The following is a 24,602-nucleotide window of genomic DNA, read 5'->3' on the forward strand; positions in this document are numbered from 1 at the left end:
AGAAGTTTGTGACGAATCGAATAACTGTAAAGGTAGACATAGTAAGTAAACGCAAATTAGGTGCTGTCTTAAGGCAACTAATGGTAAGTCAGGCCACAAATGGCGGCTAGGGAGCAGTGAGTGGACGCAGAGGAGCACTAGGGACCCCACACTTTCTCAAATTTGGCCGGACATTTCCTGTGTTTATACACCACCTTAGTGAATGGGATAGTAGAGTTCACCAATTTCTTCCATTTGGAGCCAGTAGGGGCTCGGGATCCAACTAACATAGTGCAATCACCTTTCTAGCTAAAAACAAAGGTTCCCTGAGGAAGGTACGGACATGTTGTTGCCATACTGCTTCATCCAATATACCAAACAAACATATCAAGTGGTCAGCCGGTATAGAAGGGGCCACTTTAGAATTTAGTAAACATAAGACCCCCCCCCCCACCAAAAAGGACATAGGAGCAGTCCTACATAAGGTGCCAAAAATCTGCCCTAGGGGCCGAGCACCTGTGACAGGCATCTGAAGAGGCACACCCCATCTGACACAGATGGAGCGGAGTAATGTAGCAATAATGGATGATATACCATTGGATACACTTATTATTGGCAGCTGGAGAAACCAACAAGTGGGAAGACTGCATGTCCTCCCAGTTCTCAGTAGTCATAGAAGGAATGTGGGACCTCCAGTGCCTTTCAGCAGGAAGAAGAGACAGGGAAATCTTGGCTTGGGTGAGGTTAGTATACAGGATTTACAGATGACCAGGACCCTGTGACCGCAACACCCCAATCAGAGGGTAGGAGGAGATGGGAGGACCAGTACCCGTGAACTGGGCATTCACCGCATGGCACAGCTGGAGGAATTAATAAAACGCCTCTCTAGGTACCCCAAAAACTGTTTGAAGTTGCAGAAAGGAGCACAACACATTATCTTCAAAGAGTTGCTCTAACATAGTCACACCATATCCTGACCAGAATTCAGAATCCGGGGAACTAACTAGCATTTTTTTTGCAATTTTTCCTATTAAAAGATATACTAGAAATGTTCATTAGAAAACGTCAGATACAAACCTGTCCAGACATATAGATCCTAGGCTGAAAAGCAGTTGAGTTGTTATCCACCCATCTGGAACGGGGCTCCCGTCACACGCAGCTTGTATACTATGCTTTGAAGACAGGACTTCCTTGACAGCATTATCCACCTCACAAGGGTTTAGCCTAAGGATTAACTGTCCTAGGAGGCCCAAGGTTAAGTGGTAAGACTCATTTAAATGGCCAGCATTGGATATGACAACTTGAAACATCAGTGGCAACACTTGTTGGAGATTCACTATAGAGCCCACTGTATCCTAGAATAGACCATGTAGATTGCTGGTAAAAATGGTTCACAAACATAATAGAATGACTACAAAAGAATCAGATACTTTGAAAATTCCAATACAACACATTTTTTGCTTGCTTTTTTTTTTTAATCAGTTTTTTTCTGGTATATAAGACTGACCTGCAGTACTAGGCACCACCGATGGAAAAAAGTAGCAATGCTTGTTGAAAAAAAATATAACCCCTTAAAAAAAAAAAAAACCCCACAGATCTTCATGAAGACTTGTATGAAAAAGGTCTTACCAACTTCAAAGGAGGCAACATGGCAGCTATCAGTCCCAAAATACGTTCCTGAGAACATTCAGCAAACACTTGGTCAGGGCTTGGTATTATAGCCTTGTCAACAATATTCATTTTGGACAAGTCTCCGGCAACTACACAGTAAAGAAATAACATTCAGATCTAAAAACATTCATTTTAAACCTCTCCTTTTTACATTACAACGAGAATTCAGATAGGAAATTAAATTACATTGGCCCTTATTTACTAAGAGTGGAGTGTAGTTTTCTTTGTGGTTTTTTTTTTCCCCACGGTATTTACTAAGGTTTCCCTACATTTTGCACTTTTCCCAAAAAATTTTTTTTTTTTTACACCTGCTCTGATCTGTCGGGTTTTTCTCAGCTCATATCCACTACATTTCTGTGGAAACCTTAGTAAATATGTTGTTTTTTGTGAAAATGTTGGGGAAACGCCCCCTTTTGGCAACCACGCCCACTTTTTGGGTTCTCATCATTAAATCAGATTTTTTATTTTTATTGAAGAGTAATAGACAAAACAAAGAAACAACCCTGCACCCCACCCAACCAGTACCCACCCCACACAGTCTGTCTCTTCCCCAAAAGGCATAACAAAGCAGGTAAATAGCAAATCTGCACAAAATAGCGAGCATGTAAGACAAAGCCTCCTCTCAAACAAGTAGGACCAATCATAAGGACACTTACAAACAAACCAGCCATTACGTAGGGACACTTCCACTACAAAGACAAAATAGGACACAAATACAGAGGCACCTCACACTACACACCAACCAACTCACGAAACAGAGGGGAAGAAAGAAACAAGAACCTAAAGCACAACCGTAGGTGGGTCGAACTTTCACACCCAAGGACCCCAAATGCCATCAAACGTGCATTCAACCTTATGCTTAATGTAAATCCCCTTCTCTAACCGAACTATAAACTGAACACGAGCAATCAAATCAGCCATTGCCGGAGGGGTAGGCCTAATCCAGTATTTCGCAATCAGTTTCCAAGCTTGATACAGAACTCGTAATATACCTATCTTCACCATAGAGGGTTCCTGACCACAGCCAACATGGCCTAGCAGATACACTTTCGAGATCCAAGACAACGTCACACCATAAACCGTCCTAATAAGATGTATCACATCACTCCAATAAGCATCTAAGAGAGGGCAGTCCCACAGCATACCAGGTGGGCTTCCAACCTACCACACCGAGGACGGTAAAATGGAAAGTTGGTCGGGTTTTTTTTCAATTCCTGTGAAAACTCTGGCGCAAATTCTGGCACAGACAGAATTTCTGGCTCAATGCGCCAGGATCTGGCACACAACCCGACAAAACATGTCGGGTTTACAATAGTAATCAGGGCCATTGAGTATGACAAAATAACTTACAAAGATATTGCTCTTTAGGGTGTTCTTCGTCATTTTCATCACAATTGGATGAAATTGAGGAATTATCCTTTTCTTCATAACCCCCTATACAGCGTGCCTTGCTGAGGATAGGTATATTTGTGTCGGTATCCCCTTTGCTCTACAAAAATAAAACAAAACATTACTATTCTCATATTAAAAAGAAAGCTTATTGCTGTGGAAATCACTACAGTGTATATATCACAAATACCTTTTTTGGCACAGTATGTTTTACTGTGGTATCTTCAGCCTGAGCAGTCTTATTTACTAAGCTCAATTTATTGCCCTCATTACCAGAAGACTCAGCAGAAGGCGGCTCATGTTCAGTACTGGTCCACATGGAAAGTAGTGAAGATACTCTGACACCTACAGAAAAATAAAAGATATATATTTACAACACACACTATTCCCAGCACTTTAGAAGACAATGTCCTGTAGAGTAATGTCACTTAGCTATGAACATTTTGTTTTAGTTTAGCATTTTTCCCAGGTTGTGTTTACCTAAACTGAATGTCCTCTTGCTCATGCTCCTCTTGCTCAAGTTTTTTTCAACTTCAAATCCCCTGCACTAAAGGGAGCTATTTTAACTATTTCAACTCTAAGCCTATAAAGGGGACTTGGATGTCTGTACAGTATCAGAAAAGCAAAACCTCAACCAATGTCAAAATTAATCATATGGCCTAAAGTATATGAAGAAGAAGGATTAGCATCTCAAGAAAAGTTCCATGGTGTAGATTCTATTTAATCCACCATAAAGTGCACTTGTATATGGTCAATCCCAAATATCTATTTATTAAGAGTATGCATGTATGATATAGTCATTAATTAGCTGTCAAAGTAATTGCTGTCTGAAAATTGTTGGATGGGAAAATGTGTCTTGCAATCTAAAGCTATGTTCACATGGTGGAACGCCCGCACGAAAAATCTCTGAGCGGACAATCCACCGACAGCTAGGACCGCTCAGAAATGTGCTGCCTCACAGACGGCAATGCATTTCTGTGCAGACTCTGCAGAAACATTGAACACGTTCTGCAGAAACATTGAACACGTTCAATGTATTTGCGGACGCTAAAATCATCTGGCACGGATATTCTGCTGTCTGCACAGTGCAGCAGAATCCCAATGAAATCCATGGGAGTCTGCTGCTGCGGAATTTCCAGTAGTACCTTTTCTGTTCTCTGGACAAACCCTTTAACCCCTTAAGGACCAGGCCCATTTTGGGCTTAAAGGGGTACTCCCCCCCCCCCCCAGACATCTTATCCCTTATCCAAAGGATAGGGGATAAGATGTCTGATCGCGGGGACCCCCGCAATATAGCATGCGGCACCCACCTGTTTCTTGTCCGGAAGCACTGGAGGGTCTGGATCCAGTCCACGGGAACGGAAGTTCGTGACGTCACGACTCCGCCCCTGTGTGACGTCACGCCCCGTCCCCAGCAGCAGGACCCTCACGATCAGACATCTTATCCCCTATCCTTTGGATAGGGGATAAGATGTCTAGGGGTGGAGTACCCCTTTAAGGACCAGGCCAATTTTATTTTTGCATTTTCGTTTTTTCCTCTTCTTCGAAAAATCATAACTCTTTCCATCCACAGACCCATATGAGGGCTTGTTTCCTGCATCACCAATTTTACTTTGTAATGACATCACTTATTTTACCATAAAATGTACGGCGCAACCCAAAAAATATTATTTGTGGGAAAATTGAAAAGAAAACCACAATTTAGCAAATTTTGGAAGGTTTTGTTTTCACGATCCGATCATCCATTTAAAGTACCGCACTACCGCAGATGCTGTGATCTGTATTGATCACGGCATCTGGTGAGTTAATGTGGACATCCGCACGATCGCGGATGTCCGCCATTACCGGCAGGTCCCTTGCTGCTGATAGCAGCCGGGACTTGTCGCGCATGTCGGGGGCATCGGTCCGGTGTGTAAAGGTACGTAATGGTGCGTTAAGTCCCATGGCACCATGATGTACATTGACGTCCATTGTCGTTAAGGGGTTAATGCTTTAGCATACAAATACATTTTAGACAATTGTAACCATCCAACTTGGGAACAGTTTAAGATTGGTCCTTATCTGTTCTGCATGACTGTGCCCCAGTGCAAGGTCAATAAAGGCATGGTTGGGCAAGTTTGGTATGAAGGAACTCAAGTAGCATGTACAGAACCCCAAATTATGAGTTATGCCTTCTTATACAACATCACACCCGAAAGAGGCAAATGGTCTTTGGACTAAATAGGCACAGTTTCTGATGCTGCTTTCTGGAGTTATTAGGCAAAAAATACCCTTTCAAGTGCAGCTGTTTGTAGCAAGTCGGGACAATACATCAGAGGGATTATGTCACTGTAAGAAAACAGTAAAAATGATAACAATAACAACAACAACAAAGGAGTAACAAGAGTTAGCCATTCAAGGAAAAAAAAGACTTCTAGCTTACCCTTTCCTTTCTGCGCTTTCATAAGACAACTTGCAACTAAATCCGTGCAATTTGCCTGCAAACTCTGAGCACTGGAAATGACAGAGGAGCTAAGCTTCTCGCTATCCTTCTCTCCATTACTGGACAGGTCTGAAGAGTAGAGAGCTAGGGCAATGAAGAGTAACCACGAGTAGTTGTGTATGTACGGCTGGATAAGACGCTGGCGGTCACTGATTTTACTTGTGACTGTTGGATAAATTGTGATACTGTGGCTGGGCAAATGGCTGAAAATGGAAACAAAAACAATTATAGTTATAGGGGAAGATTTATGAAAACCTGTGGAGAGGCAAAGTTGCCCATAGCAACCAATCAGATCACTTCTTTCATTCTTAACAAAGCCTGTGAAAAAATGAAAGAAGCAATCTGATTGGTTGCTATGGGCAACTTTGCATCTCCACAAGTTTTGATAAATCTCCCCCATAGTCTTTGCAAAACCTTTTCAAAAATACATAATCAAGGGTCTGGTACACACTTCAGCACTCGGGCATCTGCGGCACATCCGTACAAATGAATGGAGCGTGTATAGTCTACAACATGCACTCTCTGGGGCACCATTCCGGAAACTGGGTCGAGGTTTGTTATAGCAGTCTATTTAGTGATCCTGTACCAGAAAGCCACATGGAGTTAGTTTAGACAAAGGCAGGATGGAGTCTGTCCCACAGGTAAATGGGGTCTCCCAGGCATATCTGAGGGACCAAACTCGCTCTTTCTTCCGCTGGACAACCACCACACCAGCTCCCTTTCAACTTCTTGTTTGGGCCTGATCCTGAGACAAAGGACTGCAGCTACTGCCATGCCCGTCTTTGTTTCTCATACTTGCCGTAAAGGTTCCCTGAAGCTAAGTATTTTCAGTTATATTCTTTTGTGTGTTTCATTTATGATAGTTGTACCTTTAAAGGAAAATCCACCCAAATAGCCAACAGACAGTGTTGAAAAGGTGTTACTTTACACTGCAGTTTTAAGTCTTCTACCTTTTCCGTTAGTTAGAACACGTTTAGTTAGTTATTTGTTAATTAAACATCTTTATTTCTGCCAGTATTTGGGTGTGTAGTGTTAATTTGTGCATTGGAAATCAGGGTATAACTCTTCCAAAATTCCTAATAAATAGGTTGGTCTGTGGGGTGTTTATGCATATGGTCTCCAGTAATACTGCTTAGTTAAGTGTCTAATGTACCTGGTCTTTGTGAATATATATTGTATTCACTAGACCACACGGTGGCAGCCATCTTGTGTCTCAGCCATTGATGACCTCAGATGGTCTGCAAATATTTAACTGGTTGTATAACCTTTGGAGCCAAATCTAATTCTACCCCAAAGCCAAGAACCACAACAAGGTTCCAGTAGTCAGACCCTCTGCAATCAGATCCTTATTCCCCATGCTGTGGATAGGGAATAAGATCATTTTCACCAGACAACTCCTTTAACCCCATTGGTCTTCCATTTTAACATGTTTATTTAATCAGTACCTTTTCTACCAAGATTTCCTGCATGCTGTCCAAGTGAATGGATACAGTATTGTTTGCAGGCAGAAGATGAAAACCTGTCCTGACCTAGTCCTGCCTGCACAGTTAAATGGTTTACTAGAGCTCTGATACACTTAATAAGTCATGGACTTAAAAGGGGTTTTCCCAGCTAGCTCCTTCTGGCTTTCTCCGCTCCTCCTGCCCGTTTGCAGCGTCAGAGGTGGTCAGAACTGAAAGCAGCCGAAGCACAGAAGTTTCACAATTTCTGTAACTTCATAGGTGTTGTACGAGTTATGTAAACAATGTGGCTTGAGGAGCTGCGTGGTTTGCGCAACTCCCATTAGTCAAAAGTCAAAAAGAGTAACTTCCCCAATACGGCTGCTTACTGCTTTTCCAACCACTTCTGGCCACTGCAAAACAAGCCAGAAAAGCAGAAAAAGCCAAAAGAAGCAAATTAGGAAAATTCCTTTAAAGGGGTATTTTCATCACAGGACGTTATCCCCTATTCACAGGACAGGAAATAACATGCTGATAGGTAGGGGACCGACCTCTGTGATTCCCATTGATCTGTATCATATAGACATAAAACATACTTTGCAATGAACAGGTCACATTGTGTATGTGCAGCCAACTATCCAATCATTCGCTATGGGGGCTTCTGAACATTGTTCGGCAATTGGCAATGTTCCAGAGTCCAAAAAAGAATAGAGCATTAGACACGCAAAAACATTGCGCGACAAATTGATTTCAGGGTGCAACTTAAATCCATTTTACAGATCAGTGGGGCACCAGCAATTGTACCCTAATAAATAAGAAAAAACTATTATAATAAAAAACAACAATATATAATCTTACATAATCTTAAAATTTCTGTTAAGATTACAACTTTGTTAACAGAAATATAAGGTAGCATTACCCTTCCGAGTATCTCATGGCAGCGTAGCATCCGTAGCACAGATCAAAGTCATCGCATACATTGCAGTTGATTCTGTGACCAATAATAAGTCCTTGGCAATGATCACATGCATATTCCATATTAACCATTTCATGGTCATCCTCGTGTCCCTCAGGCTTCACACCACCTGTAATACATAACAAGCTATTAGGAATTCTAATACTTAACCCTTTAATACATGTCTAGGAAGTTTATCACAGCAGAAAATATGAAAGCAATGTGTTCGGAAAAAGTAACTTTCTTAAAGCCAAAACCTCACCGAGGAAGCAAGTTTTGCATAAATCCATGTCATTGCATTGCAAACATCTGTATCGATGCCATGGTGCGATTTTATCACATCCATCACAGGATATTTCAACGTTCAACAGGTCACAGTATCTCGCGATAAACATGTGCATCTATAACCAATGAAAGCAAGCAAAGGTTAAAAGACATTCTGCATGAAATTTACAAAGCACTCAAAAAGTCTCCAAACTCTTTCTAGAGCTGTCCATCCCACCAGACAAAGTAATTGGGGGAGAAGGGGCTTGTTGAGAGATGTGACCAAGAACCCAATGGTAACTCTGGCTGAGTTCCAAAGAGTCTGTGTGCAGATGGGAAAATAAACTGGTAAAGGAAGCCTCTCTGCAGTAAGAGACACATGAAAACCCTCCTAGAGTTTATAAAAAACAAACACCTAAAGGACTCTCAGACTATGAGAAACAAGACTGAAGCTTTTGGCCTCAATTCTATGCCTCATGTCTGAAGAAAACTAGGCACTGCACTCAATACCATGCCTAAAACATGGTGGTGACTGCATAATGCTGTGGATTTTTTTTTTTTTTTTTAGAAGCTGGGACAGAAAGATTGGTCAGGGTTGAGGGAAAGCTAAATTAGTGCATAATACAGAGATATTCTTAATGAAAACCTGATCAAAAGTGCGCTAGACCCAGACCGGGCCAAAGGTTTCATCCACACATCAAACAAGACAATAACCCAAGGCACACAGCCAAGACAACACAGGATTGGCGTAAGGACAACTCTGAATTGTCTTTAAGGGGCCCAACCAGAGCCCTGACTTAAACCCAGTCAAACATCTTTGGAGAGAAAATAGCTCCCACTGACAGTCCACATCCAGCAGGAGGAATGAGCATCAGGCAATTGCATATATTACAGGTTATAACCACATGCTGAAGAAAAGAGAGAGAGAGACTAAGGAATAGGTGCTCTGCTGCTTATAATTCTGATGAATAAACTGTAATGCAATATACTAGAAAAGACAAAAATGACTTACCTTTCTCCTCACATCTGGCTCAGCCTGACTTATCTTTTCATACCAAGTTTCAAACATTCCATCTTTGCATTCTTCTAACCACAAAAGGTTCTGTCTGTAATCTGCTCTCTCATCTTCTTCCTCCCATTGACTGATAGGAAAGAGGACATTTAAACAGACAGTTTATGTTCCAAAAATAATCAAAACAAAACAACACTGGTTAACCCCTTAAGGACCAAGCCCATTTTAACCTTAAAGGGGTACTCCGCCCCTAGACATCTTATCCCCTATCCAAAGGATAGGGGATAAGATGTTAGATCGCCACGGTGCCGCTGCTGGGGAGCCCTGGTATCCCCGCTGCGGCACCCCGCTATCATTACAGCACAGAGAGAGTTTGCTCTGTGCGTAATGACGGGCGATACAGGGGACGGAGCCACGTGATGTCATGGCTCCGCCCCTCGTGACATCACAGCACGTCCCCTTAATGCAAGTCTATGGCAGGGGGCGTGACGACCGCCGCGCTCCCTCCCATAGACTTGTATTGAAAGGGGCGGACCGTGATGTCACGAGGGGCGGAGCTGTGACGTAACGATGCTCCGGCCATTGTATTGCCTGTCATTACGTGCAGAGCGAACTCGCTCTGTGCTGTAATGATACCGCAGTGCCACAGCGGGGATCCCGGGGCTCCCCAGCAGCGGCACCGCGGCGATCTGACATCTTATCCCCTATCCTTTGGATAGGGCATAAGATGTCTAGGGGCGGAGTACCCCTTTAAGGAAGAGGCCGATTTTATTTTTGCGTTTTCGTTTTTTCCTCCTCTCCTAAAATCCATAACACTTTTATATTTCCATCTACAGACCCATATAAGACCCAATTGTACTTTGTAATGAAACCTCAATTTACCATAAAATGTATGGCAAACCCCAAAAATATATTTTTTTAGGGAGGAAATTTTGATGAAAACCAAAATTTTGCACATTTTGGAGGGTTTCGTTTTCACACTATACACTTTACAGTAAAAATTACATGTGTTCTTTATTCTGTGGGACAATACGATTAAAATGATACCCATGGCTAGATACTTTTATATTTTTGTACCGCTTAAAAAAACAAAAAAATTTTTTGTACAAAATCAGTAATCTAAAATCACCCTATTTTGACCACCTATAACTTTTTCATTTTTCCCTATATAGGGCAGTATGAGGGCTGTTTTTTTGCACCGTCATCTGTACTTTCGATACCACATTTGCATGCATATATATATATATATATATATATATATATATATATATATATAAAAAACTTTTAGATTTAGTTTTCTTGGACTAAAAAGCAGCATTCTTGGACTTTATTTTTTACATTAACGCCGTTCACCGTACGGGACCATTAACATTATATTTTGATAGTATGGACATTTACACACACGGCAATAGCAAATATATTTAAAAAAAAATTGTTTACGCTTTTTGGGGGTAAAATGGGAAAAACTGACAATTTTCTTGTTTTGGGGGGGGGGGGGGAGGGGATTTTTCCCATGGGGAACTATCTATAGCAATCATTTGATTGCTAATACTGATCTGTTCTATGTATAGGACATAGCACTGATCCTTATTATCGGCTATCTTCTGCTCTGGTCTGCTCGATCTCAGACCAGAGCAGGAGACGCCGGGAGACGGACGAAGGCAGGTGAGGGGACCACCGTCCGCCATTACAGATGATCGGATCCCCACGTAGCGCTGCGGTCGATCATCTATTTTAACATGCGCACTGCCGCAGATGCTGTGATCTGTACTGATCACAGCATCTGATGGGTTAATGGCGGACATCCACATGATCGCGGATGTCGGCCATTACCAGCTTCTGCCCGCTCCAAGTATTCGGAACAAAAATGTTCAGAATGCTGGGGCAGCAGAGTACCCCTTTAATGGCATATCCGGTTATATAGCAGCAATATATTCCAAATGCTTAAAACAGAAACAGACTAATTATATCTGTCCCAGCCTCTAATTGGACTTGCAATCTTATTTCCCTTTTGCACTCTATGGTCAATTTTGTATGAGTGTTTGATGAAGACCCCTAGCTTGTAGTGCTCATTAAATCTACTATGAAAACAAAGGTTCCCCAATGTTTTTTACACCTGTCATTCACAGAAAAAGGGCCCAGATTTGAACTGATATCCTAATATTTAATGAATTAAAAGCCTAACTACAGTGTTCTACATGTGTACAATAAACTACCACATACTCTCCTCTCCCAGTTCAGCACTCGGGTCCATTCCAGTCCTGCGCTCCCAGCAATGCTGATGATGTTCCCAACACACTGAGGCCAACTCAGTAGGTCCATAAAAGTCATCAGGAAAGCTGAGAAAGTGTGTCATCTGGGTAAGTGAAGAGCAGGACTGTAGGACTGTCCCAGGATTGGATTCAGAGAGGTGAATATGAAGTAGCTTGATATTTTACACACACACAGAACGTCTTTGTCAGGTTTCTAATTAAAACTGGAATAACACTTAAAATCTTAATCCATTTATTTTTCGATATTGCAGTTATTCTAGTGATTCCAGTTTTTGGATCTCGATACTGTTATTCAAAACATGACTTGTTCTAGAGAAGAAAAACCTATTTCTCACCTCACAATGCTGTCATGAGTACTGATGTTCTCCTGAGACATTGACAGCAGAAGTTCTGGAAGATCAATACTTTGAAAGAATTGCAGATCTTGTGGCTCCCAGCTCATGTCTAACATGTGCAAGAGAGTTGTCTGCACACACGATAACGCTGGAAGGAGTGACCTAAACAGACAAGGGGGAGCATTGTTTTACATACCCATTATTAATATGGAATACCATATATACTCGAGTATAAGCAGAGTTTTTCAGCACGATTTTTCGACCTGAAAACGCCCCTCTCGGCTTATACTCGAGTCAACTCTCCGCATGTCAATCCCTTCTCAGTGGTCTTAAACCTGCGGCCCTCTAGATGTTGCAAAACTACAACTCCCAGCATGCCCGCTGGGAGTTGTAGTTTTGAATCCTCTGGAGGTCCACAGCTTGAAGACCACTGCGGCCTTCGTCATCATCCAGACACCCCCTTTAGTTTTACACTCAACTGCCCTCGGTGGGAAGGAAGAGTGAGCTGGTCTGGGCCATCTATGTTGTGGGGAACGTCCGGTGGGGAGGGTTAGTTGTTCCGGGCTGTCCATTTTCCCCCGGGGGGCCCTCTTCTCTGCGCTCCGGGCCTGCCCCGGACTAGTAATGTTGCCTTGACGACGCACAGGGACGCGCAAGAACGTCCCTGTGCGTCGTTGTCAAGGCAACGTCACTAGTCCGGGGCCGGAGCGGAGAAGAGGGCCTCCCGGTGAAGATGGACAGCTGGGAACGACTAACCCTCCCCACCGGACGGTCCCTGCAGCATAGATGGCCCAGACCAGCTCACCCTTCCTTCCTACCGAGGGGAGGTGAGTAGAAAACTAAAGGGGGTGTCTGGATGAGGCTGTCCGGGGATGGATGATGGCTGTCCGGGGATGCTGGGAGTTGTAGTTTTGCAACATTTGGAGGTCCGCAGGTTGAAGACCATTGATGAAGGGATTGACAGGTGGTGATGATGAAGGGGGGGGGGGGGGAGGTATGATGATGGGGGTCTGGATGATTACATGGAGGATGATGTATTTCCCACCCTAGGCTTATATAGTCGAGTCAATAACTTTTCCTGGGTTTTTGGGGTGAAATTAGGGGCCTCGGCTTATATTCGGGTTGGCTTATACTCGAGTATATACGGTATTAAATAATAAAGGTAAAAAAAATAAATATCACAAATAAAAAAGCAAAATAACCTTTGAAAAAAAAAAGAAAAAAACATTTACTTTAATTTCTTTAACTGTTAAACCTTGCTTTTACATTAACTGTATCCAAAAGCTTTTTATATCACCTAATTCCACTACAACAACTCACTGTTTATTATTCATGAATAGAGAGGAGCACATTTCCCGAAATTTGTTGTGGGTCCAATTTGTGAGAATTCAATTCAGTCTCACCCTCCGAGGGGTCTCCTAGGTTTCAGCAGAGTATGGAACATGAGAGGTAACACAGGAGATATATAGCTCTGTAGGGCTAGTAGTAACAGACACCATTTTGAGAGAAAACTTAAAAGTTGTGAATGAACAGAATCACGTTTTTGGGAAAAAGTGATTTTTTCTAAATTGATTTGCTCATCTCTATTAATGAAGAAAAAAAAAAACCTACAATGTCCTATAATCTTGCCCCAGGTCTGTGGCAATACATGTTCATTTGGGGTACAGGTACACATACAGTATGCTGCACATATTTGATGTGCAGTATTTGTAGCTGCAGATTTTATGCTGCTTATTTCAATGTAAACTAAATGACTGAACACACCTTTAAATTTGCAGCTTCAAACCCTGCACAGGATACAGTACTTGTGAACAGACCTTAGTGGGAAATTTCACAGGTCAGTACTGACCAGCGAGAACAGAAGATCGGACAAATGGAAGTTCATCATTTCCATTGTTGGAATAGGACAATGAATAAAATATTGTATCACACTTTTAAGGCTATTACATACCTGTCATTGAGGTTGTTAAAACCTTTTACAGCATTAACTAAGAGAACTACAAGCCTGTAGTAGGACTCCCGGACTTCTCCATGTAGTTCTGTACCACAGCCTTCCAAGTGACCAAAATAACTTTAAAGTTAAGAAAGGAGAAGAAATTATTTTTGTAGCCTTTTGTGTCATTTGTGAATGGTTCCTAAACTGGTCATGCACAGTAGATAGCTGTTGGACAACAGTGATCTCTCCCAGTCCCACAACACAAATGTATGATTGCCACGGCCTAACATGCATATGTTTTGAATAGGAGTTAGGCTAAGTTTCTACTTGTTTTTTTGTCCTGCGTTTTTGGGTTGACAAAAAAACACCTGAAAAAACGCCAGTGCAATTTCCTGCGTCTGGCTTTTTTTCTGGCTTTTTTTCTGGCTTTTTTTCATTTGTGTGGAAATTTTTTTCTGTGTTATTTATTTAACGAAATATAAATGTTAAATTTTTTAGGTAGTACTACTTCTCCCAGCATGGAACAGACTGTTCCATGATGGGAGTAGTAGCACCTGTACTAATAGATATAATCACCCCGGGTGTCAGTCGTGACACCCGATGCAATCGTCCATAATATAGCAGAGATGCGAGCGGCTCTATACAGCGCTCACATCTCTGCACTATACTCCAGCCAGTGATGTGAATAGAACCTCACTCATTCATATTTTCCGCCCAGAGTGGTGATTGGCCGGATGGTTGCAGCCAATCATAACTCTGTGGGAAATATGAATGAGTGAGTGGCCGGCCGGAGTATAGTGCAGAGATGCGAGCGCAGGAGAAAGCTGCTCCATCTCTGCAATAGACAGGACGATCACAGCGGGTGTCAGTAGTGATACCCGCTGTGATCTGTTCTCACCTCCAGGTACTACTACTCCCAACATGGAGCACACTCTGCTCCATGCTGGGACCTGTAGTATCTGCATTAATAGACAGATCGCAGCGAGTGTAACTTCTGACGCCTGTTGCGATCTGTCTATTAATGCAGGTACTACAGGTCTCAGCATGGAGCAGAGTGTGCTCCATGTTGGGAGCTGTAGTACCTGCAGTGAAGGAAAGATCACAGTGGAGGTAACTCCTGACACCCGCTGTGATCCTCCTGTATAATGTATAGATGTGGGCCGCCGCTCTTCTATGGTCTCCTGCACTGACGTGTGTATATATGTATTATATATATATATATATATATATATATATACACACACACATTTTCATATTTCCCATAGGGCTGGAACCATCTGGCCAATCACAGCTCTCTGTGGGAAATAGGAATATGTGTATATATACGGCAGTGCAGGGGACCATAGAAGAGCGGCCGGCCGCATCTATACATTATACAGGAGGATCACAAGGAGTGATCTGTCAATTAGTACAGGTACTACTACTCCCATCATGGAACAGTGTGTTCCATGCTGGGAGTAGTAGTACTACCTAAAAAAATGAAAAAAATTAAGAAAAAAAGGTGAAACACACACACGCACTACATTTTTATTATTGCCAGCTACATTTTTATGTCCCAGCTTGAGGCACCATAGATGAAAACGAACAATTATTGGCCAATATAAAATTTTTAATTGTGAACCTGAACAATGCACCACTACTTATAACTGGTGGGGAAATCACTACCTAGGTTTCACGAAACGTTGGTTGGGAAACACCAGTGTAGGGCATCACAATACACAGTGCTGCACTTACTTAGTGAAGTCGTTCTGGCATGCAAGCAGCTCCAGTAAGAAGAGTACACAAGGGGGCTGAAAAAAATGAGGTTGCCCCAGTGTATCCAGACATTCCTGAATTGTTTTGAGCACCTTGAGAATGCTTTCAGCCTGGGCTCTTCTGAGAGAGAGGACCTGCAGAACACTTGAGGAAGGAAACAAAAAATACTTTGTACAGCCCGTATATATGTAAGATGAAGTAAGACACATTAACTAACAAAGCTACTAACAAAGCTTTTGTTTTGAAGATAACTTTTTAATAATTCCTATCCCCCTCATTGCAGTCTTTTACACCTACATCAGCTTCACTTTTCAGTGTTGTAGGCGCTCCCATATTAGACATTTCTTCCTCATAAAAGGATAATTAGAACACATTTATATGGATGAGTGATCTGCTTTGATCACTTTACACTGGCATTTTTCATAATACCTTCTGCTAAAAGCCTTAAGGTCTAAAAATAACAAATGTGAAGAAACATTTTCAGTCTTTACCTTTCATGGGAAATTGTTGGATCCTTTACAAAATCTAAGATGTTCTTCACAATGGGATACTTTTCCTTTACAGATGGCAACACTTTTGCTTCTTCCATGGAGCGGAATGAGAGCAGCCGTAGCCTTGTCCGACTAAAAGGGACCTTACGAGTAGGAGTAGGGGGAGGAGAGGCAGAGTCTTCTGATGTTTTCATCTGGGTGCCTACCGGGGTGTCATATTTACAGGGGTCTGATTCTTGCTTTTTGTGAGAGTCCAGGTCAGGCACTTGAAACTTCCCTATCAGACCAGGATGAGCAGCTTCAGGAGAGGCATTAATGGGTGAGGCACTTGCAGCTTGAAAATCTGCCTCCACAATTGACCCCTTTCTCTGACTGTACAAGTCTTCATCTGTGGAAATACAGCTGTCTAATGGAGGCCTTGATGTAGGTATAAAGCTCAAGAGTAGGAGACACTTCTCAATGCACTGTTTCGCTGAAAGAGAAAATCATATCACATACTTATACACTGCTCAAAAAAATCTAACTTAAAACAACACAATGTAACTCCAAGTCAATCACATTTCTATGAAATCACACTGTCCACTCTGGAAGCAACAGTGATTGACAATCAACTTCACATGCTGTCGTGCAAATGGAACAGACAACAGGTGGAAATTATAGGCAATTAGCAAGACACCCCCAATAAAGGAGTGGTTCTGCATGTGTTGACCACAGACCACTTCTCAGTTCCTATGCTTCCTGGCTGATGTTTTGGTCACTTTTTAATGCTGGTGATTCTTTTTACTCTAGTGGTAGTATGAGAAAGAGTCTACAACCCACACAAGTGGCTCAGGTAGTGCAGCTCATCCAGGATGGCACATCAATGTGAGCTGTGGCAAGAAGGTTTGCTGTGTCTGTCAGCGTAGTGTCCAGAGCATGGAGGTTCTACCAGGAGATAGGCCGGTACATCATGAGATGTGAGGAGGCCGTAGGAGGGCAACAACCCAGCAGCAGGTCCTCAACCTACGCCTTTGTGCAAGGCGCAGAGCCCTGCAAAATGACCTCCAGCAGGCAACAAATGTGCACGTATCCACTCAAACGGTCAGAAACAGACTCCATGAGGGTGGTATGAGGGCCCAACGTCCACAAGTGGGGGTTGTGCTTATAACCCAACACCGTGCAGGACACCAAGATTGGCAAATTCGCCACTGGCGCCCTGTGCTCTTCAAAGATTAAAGCAGGTTAACACTGAGCACATGTGACAGAGTCTGGAGACGCCGTGGAGAACGTTCTGCTGCCTGCAACATCCTCCAGCATGACCGGTTTGGCGGTGGGTCAGAAATGGTGTGGGGTGGCATTTCTTTTGGAGGGCCGCACAGTCCTCCATGTGCTTACCAGAGGTAGCCCGACTGCCATTAGATACAGAGATGAGATCCTCAGACCCCTTGTGAGAACATATACAAGTGGGGTTGGCCCTGGGTGCCTCCTAATGCAAGACGATGCTAGACCTCATGTGGCTGGAGTGTGTCAGCAGTTCCTGAAAGAGGAAGGTATTGATGCTATGGACTGGCCCGCCTGTTCCCCAGACCTGAATCCAATTCAGCACATCTGGGACATCATGTCTCGCTTCATCCATCAACGCCACGTTGCACCACAGACTGTCCAGGAGTTGGAGGATGCTTTAGTCCAGGTCTGGGAGGACATCCCTCAGGGGACATCCGCCACCTCATCAGGAGCATGCCCAGGCGTTGTAGGGAGGTCATACGGGCACTTGGAGGCCACACACACTACTGAGCCTCATTTTGACTTGTTTTAAGGACATTACATCAAAGTTGGATCAGCCTGTAGTGTGGTTTTCCACTTTAATTTTGAGTGTGACTCCATATCCAGACCTCCATGGGTTGAAAATTTGATTTCCATTGATCATTTTTGTGTGATTTTGTTGTCAGCACATTCAACTGTGTAAAGACGAAAGTATTTCATACGATTAGTTCATTCACTCAGATCTAGGATGTGTTATCTTAGTGCTCCCTTAGTGCATATTACCTATTATTTAGGCAGTAAAGTTGAAAACAAGTCAATGACAGCCAGTTTTCTTTTGTGGTAAAGTGAATATAAAATAAAAACGGGGAACAAAATCCCTTCAGGTTAATGTTCCCATGTTGAGAGTAAATACATTTGTTTAAAACTGACACGATTTACACCCTATGGCTACTTCAAGTGGAAAAGAAGGAAAATAACATTGTCAAAGCGACTTAAGCTCCACTGAGCATGATGACTAAGGCAGCCCACACACAATATAGCTGGCTGGCATCCACCACTTAGTACAGTGCATTCAGCACAAATTTTCATTACAGCAAGGACACAAAGATTATATGATGCAAGCTAACCACTAGTGAGTAATTGTCACGTAACAATCTCACATATACTGAGGGAAAATTCATCTCCGTACAGTTATAGCTGGGGGAAGGGGGGTTTGTAGATCTGCTTTTAGGGTGCGTTCACATGTGCGGATATGTAGTGAGTTTCCTGATGTCTGATGTAGCCACAGAAAATGTTTCCGCCTCAGTAAATCCACAGCAGATTATGTTGACTTCCCGTAGTGGTAAACTCGCTAGACATCAGTATGTGTGAACATACCCTCATCGGTCGTTCAATCGTGAGTATTTTTGCTGCAAATTTTGCTTCCTATTGCCTTCAATGGGTAGCAAACTCTGCTACAGCAAATCTGCAGCAGAAAATAGGCACAGGTGAAGTAACCTAAGGGCATGTTCACAAGAGCAGATTACCTGCAGAATTTCCGCAGTGTATGTGCTGCAAAATCTGTCTCAATTGCGGATTTTCTGCTGACCCATGGAAGTCAATGGTAGCAATATCTGTTGTGGATTTTCCCAGCAAATACGCTGTGGAAATTTCGCAGGTGATCCACCCTTGTGAACATACCTTTAAGGAGTATTCAAGTTCATTTTTTTGTAGCTTGCAGGGTGTGTAAAAAGACAATATACAGCATATACACCTCGCCTATTCCGTCCTCAGTTTCCTTACTCTTATGACACACTGCACTGTTTCTGAAGTTGCAAACACACTGCAGTGGATTCAGAAAGTCATAAGCAGAGCAGGGAGAATGCACCATTAAGGTAAGTAAACACTTAAGTAATGGGCAGACATGAGTTAACTGGGTTATCTTAGGAGAGCAAATGATTTAAAGGGGTATTCCAGGCAAGCCCTTTTTTTTTTTTATATATCAACTGGCTCCGGAAAGTTAAACAGACTTGTAAATTACTTCTATTAAAAAATCTTAATCCTTCCAATAGTTATTAGCTTCTGAAGTTGAGTTGTTGTTTTCTGTCTAACTGCTCTCTGATGACTCACGTCCCGGGAGCTGTGCAGTTCCGATGGGGATATTCTCCCATCATGCACAGCTCCCGGGACGTGACATCATCATTGAGCAGTTAGACAGAAAACTTCAGAAGCTAATAACTATTGGAAGGATTAAGATTTTTTTTATAGAAGTAATTAGCTTGTGAAGTTTTCTGTCTAACTGCTCAATGATGATGTCACGTCATGGGAGCTGTGCATGATGGGAGAATATCCCCATCGGAACTGCACAGCTCCCGGGACGTGAGTCATCAGAGAGCAGTTAGACAGAAAACAACAACTCAACTTCAGAAGCTAATAACTATTGGAAGGATTAAGATTTTTTTATAGAAGTAATTTACAAATCTGTTTAACTTTCCGGAGCCAGTTGATATATAAAAAAAAGTTTTGGCCTGGAATACCCCTTTAATACCACTAGAATAGGCCTTCATTGTAAGATCAGTGGTGGTTACGGCTCAGGCTGCCTGCTAGATTAAAATGGAAACAGCACTAAAAAAGTGATGTAAGGCTCCTTTCACACTACTGCCCATCAGTAGCCGGTCTGTTGGAAGATAGCGGGAGAAAGATTAGTGCTTGCAATGTCATTTTCTCCCGCTATCTTCTGGTGGAATAACGGCCACAATAACGGATGTCAGAGAATCCCATCCATGCCAGTTATGCCTCCCATTGGACTCTGTCACACTAACGGCAGTTAAAGGCAAAAAATAAATAAGTAAATAAAAATAAAAGAGCCTAATCAGACGTTTGTGGCAGAGCTCAGCGGCAGTGTGAAAGTAGCCTTACATTGTTTTATGTTGGCTCTCAGCTTTCTCCTCCTTGCAACCTGATATCCTAGCAATATAGAATGTCTCTACAAAGAAAACCCATCTAAAGGAGCTTTCCAGAGCTATAATATTGATATCAATATCTGACGATTGCAGTCCAATGTTAAGCAACTTATACAACCAACTGATTAACCCCTTAAGGACTCTGCCCATTTGGGCCTTAAGGACTCAGACAATTTTATTTTTAAGTTTTTTTGTTTTTTCCTCCTTGCCTTCAAAAAAGCATAACTATTTTATATTTTCGTCCACAGACTAGTATGAGGGCTTGTTTTTTGCGCGACCAGTTGTCCGTTGTAATGCCATCACTCACTTTACCATAAAATGTATGGCACAACCAAAATAATACAATATGTGTGGGGAAATTAAAAATAAAACCGCAATTTTGCTAATTTTGAAAGGTTTCTCTTTCACGCTGTACAATTTACGGTAAAATTGACATGTGTTCTTTATTCTTTGGGTGAATACAGTTTAAATGATACCCATGATTACATACTTTTCTATTATTGTTGCGCTTAAAAAAAAAAATTGTAAACTTTTTAACCAAATTAGTACGTTTAAAATCCCCCTATTTCGAAGGCCTATAACTTTCATTTTTCCGTATAAGCGGCGGTATGAGGGCTCATTTTTTGCGCCGTGATCTGTACTTTTTATTGATATCATATTTGCTTATATAAAACTTGTAATACATTTTTTATTTAAAAAAATTTGGAATAAAAGGTTATAAAAAAAAAAAAAAAAAGCCGCAATTTTGGCTTTTTTTTTTTTTTTTTTTTTAAACGTTCACGCCGCATGCGGCGATACCAAATATGTAGATTACATTTTATAAATATATATAAAAACTTTTTTGACATTTATTTTTACACTTTAATAGTCCCCATAGGGGACTATTTATCACAATCATTTGATTGCTAATACTGTTCAGTGCTATGCATAGGGCTTAGCACTGATCAGTGTTATCGGTCGTCTTCTGCTCTAGTCTGTTCGCAGACCAGAGCAGAAGACCCGTGGAAGGCAACGGAGGCAGGTGAGGGGATCTCCGTCTACCGTTCTGGATAATCTGATTGCTGCGGCAGTGCTGCGGATGATCCAATCATTCATTTTAGTGTCCGTAATGCTGCAGATGCCGTGATCTGTATTGATCATGGCATCTGAGGGGTTAATTGCGGACATCCGCGCGATTGCAGCGGGGACCTGCCACTATCAGCAGCTGGGACCTGCCGCGCATGACCCGTGCATCGCTCTGATGCTCTCGGTTATGTATAGGACGTAAATGTACATCCTGGTGCGTTAAGTACCACCTCACCAGGACGTACATTTGCGTCCTGTCTCATTAAGGGGTTAAAGGAGCAGAATCCTACCAACAGTGTTAAGTAGGAAAAATAGAAGAAAATGAACCAAAGAACTGAAGAAAGATTAATAGCATATAACCAATATGTTTGAGATGGTCTAAATTTGTGTCTCAGAAAGTCTATGTCAGTTTATTTGAGGCTTTTTTGCGACTTTTGATTTAGAGCTTTTCTCTTCCCAACAATCATACTGGTCTATAATAGAGCACAAAATGCAGTGGTCATTAATTGATCAACTGCGACTTTTCCTGAAAAGTCACAAACAAATTGCATCAACGCAGACCATGTCGACCCAGGCAGTAATACAATCTAAATAGGTGATGGGAAGTTTGTGCGCAACATTTATGAAACAGCATGCAACTTTTGATACATTTGATACAATGTATTTTGATACAGTGATCAGGATAATAATTCTCCCCCATAGTGTACCAGAAAAAGAACAAGGTGCTGCCCTTACTTGGAGCAGCTCATTCTTGTCAATGTATAGAGCCATACAGTATATATAGCACTGTAATGTAGGGAGGTGCCTTCAGACAGTCAGTGCATCACAGGGATTTTAGCAGTTAAATGTCCATGCTGGTTGGATAGATCGATCATAAAGCCATTCACACATGTTACAGATCAAAACTCTCTGTAGCATTGTATACAGAGTAGGGTTTAAGTTACAGTGGTCCAAGAAAGACCATTTTATGTTGAAAGTATTGTAACCTGAGAGAAAACTGCACATTGAATAGATTGGTTCCTTCTTGTAATATATGATGCAGAAGATTTTACCAAGTAGTATCTTATTAAATATGCTGCTTACCTAAGGTGTCAGGGTTAATTTCTACTCCAGGTTTTTCACTTCCACCAATATGCAGAGATTTCTGTTTCATTTCTAGCTGTACAAGTAATAAAATAAAATATCCACATAAAAGATTAAACATGATTAAAGGGCTTGAAATCTTAGCACTACTGAAATCATAGAATAAAGTACATAACACCTCCAAAAAACCAATATAAATCCTTACCATCCATATTCTTATCCCATCTGCCAGCGCATACACCTGTGTAAATTCCTCACTTAAACCAAGAGTGCCACCACTGAGAACTGTAACAAAAAATTTTAAAAAATATAAACCGTGATTATTTTGTCAACCATCGATACACAATAAGAGGGTATAGTAAAGAAACTGGCCAGACAATACATTTATGGCTAGGTCTAGCTTAAAAAAATCCAGGGTGATCAGCTTTTTTGACTATTTATACGCAATAAGATGGCATATGAAAAGAGGCTGCCTTTATGAGATAACTCTTTAAAGTTTTGTTAAACATGGGGATGTATTGAGGGCAAATTCCTAGCAATAGCTGAAAACTGTAAACTCAACTTGAGCAAAATATAAAACACAGATCGGCCATAAGATAAGGCCATAAAAATCACTAGTGAGGCATGTAAATAACATAAATTATCTTTGGACAATGGAGTCTGTCAAGGAGAGGGATATATTGGGGAGCAAATGAACAGTAGATTTTTTTAAGCTTATGTTGGAAGCAGGTAGATGGGCAAGTGTAAGGGGCCAAATTGTGAAGACTAGAGTATAAAAAAATAAAAAAAAAGGCAGGGCATTGGTGTACATGGGAAGCAAAGTGCAAAATAAATAAATAAAAATCGCTATGACAGAATGGTGTCAGAACACACTGTGCAATGCAGTTAAGTGGGTATAAGGTGATGTAGCTTAAGACTGATCAAAGTATCCATGTTGACCCCTTTCCACTGCTGAAAGCCCCTAAAAAATGGGCAAGTAAGTGACAAAAACTGGACCCCATGAAGTAATGGAAGAAAGTGGTCTGGTAAGATTAATTATGCCTCCAATAAATAAGAAATAAATTAATCAGACCTCAAGGTATAAACAAATAGTTAAAAATCTGTGCAAAATTAAATAAGATGAAGCTGGTTTATCTGAAAATTGCTTATTTATTAATAAAAATATATAAAAGGTATATAGATATATAAAGGACTGGTGTCTGAGCGGGGCCCTTGCTACAGATCCAGCCAAAATTCCATAAATACAATATAGTTACTGATTAGTAAGAAAATGCCGTATAGTAGGAATGCAATGATAATACAAACAATGGAAATGAATAGGATAATATAAGACAAAATAGAATAAAATAATATAATAAAATAATGACGTATGCCCCCCTGCTGAAAAATGTTCCAATGCTGCATTAGAATGGGTATTAGCAGTATTTCTTCGAATCAATGTAGCAGTGGTATATAAGATGCTGGAACAGACTGACTTCATATGCTGTGGGCAGCGGAGCTAGTCGGCATCTCCCCGCAGCATATGGAGTCAGTCTGTTCCACAGATACCTACTCCCCATTGTGAGCTTCATCTGAACCACAGGTAACATTTACCCAGAGGCCGGGTGCAGCCCGTGCCAACCTGTGCAGAATATTCACATTTAAGGTGCATGTTCTAGGAATTGGACAGGATGTGATTTTTGAACTGTTAACATTGAAGTGCACCATTATAACTTAGAACTGTGGAGATATTTACAATCAGAACTCATTCAGCAATTAAGGCCTCTTTTATACCATTGACTCTAATATAAGAAATACTGCTATACCCATTCTAATGCAGTATTGGAACATTTTTCAACAAGGGGGCTTACTTCATTATTTTATTATATTTAATTTTATATCTTATATTATCCTATTCATTTCCATTGTTTGTATTATCATTGCATTCCTAATCTACTGCATGTTCTTACTAATCAGTAACTATATTGTATTTATGGAATTTTGACTGGATCTGTAGCAAGGGCCCCGCTCTGACACCAGTACTTCATATACCTAGATACCTTTATATATTTTTATTAATAAATAAGCAATTTTCAGATAAACCAGCTACATCTTATTAAATTTTGCACTCATATTTAACTATTGTGTTTGTTTATACCTTGAGGTTTGATTAATGTATTTATTATTTATTGGCACTTTGGGTATAGTGCAACTCAGTACCTTGGTTTAAACAAGCTTTATCTATTTTAGTGTGTAGCCACCCAATCTCCAAATTATTTCCATTAATTATGTTTCCAGCCAGATGTTTGT

At 41.4% G+C, this 24,602-nt stretch overlaps 1 protein-coding gene across 2 annotated transcripts in view; it reads right to left on the reverse strand.

The window, feature by feature from the left end:
• The window catches only part of ZZEF1 (zinc finger ZZ-type and EF-hand domain containing 1), a 192,308-nt gene that overhangs the window by 57,697 nt on the left and 110,009 nt on the right, over window positions 1-24,602 (reverse strand). For both annotated transcript variants that reach the window (XM_056556404.1, XM_056556405.1), the window contains exons 27-40: window positions 22,519-22,598; window positions 22,314-22,389; window positions 15,982-16,453; window positions 15,470-15,634; window positions 13,751-13,870; window positions 11,800-11,961; window positions 9,192-9,321; window positions 8,178-8,316; window positions 7,880-8,045; window positions 5,462-5,724; window positions 3,230-3,384; window positions 3,001-3,139; window positions 1,609-1,739; window positions 1,057-1,334 (exon numbers count right to left, since the gene is read on the reverse strand). In XM_056556404.1, the coding sequence (XP_056412379.1) occupies window positions 1,057-1,334; window positions 1,609-1,739; window positions 3,001-3,139; window positions 3,230-3,384; window positions 5,462-5,724; window positions 7,880-8,045; window positions 8,178-8,316; window positions 9,192-9,321; window positions 11,800-11,961; window positions 13,751-13,870; window positions 15,470-15,634; window positions 15,982-16,453; window positions 22,314-22,389; window positions 22,519-22,598 (2,476 nt within the window). The remainder of the gene's footprint in view (window positions 1-1,056; window positions 1,335-1,608; window positions 1,740-3,000; window positions 3,140-3,229; window positions 3,385-5,461; window positions 5,725-7,879; window positions 8,046-8,177; window positions 8,317-9,191; window positions 9,322-11,799; window positions 11,962-13,750; window positions 13,871-15,469; window positions 15,635-15,981; window positions 16,454-22,313; window positions 22,390-22,518; window positions 22,599-24,602) is intronic.

This window comes from Hyla sarda, chromosome 2, assembly GCF_029499605.1.
Source record: "Hyla sarda isolate aHylSar1 chromosome 2, aHylSar1.hap1, whole genome shotgun sequence".
NCBI classification, from domain to species: Eukaryota; Metazoa; Chordata; class Amphibia; order Anura; family Hylidae; genus Hyla; species Hyla sarda.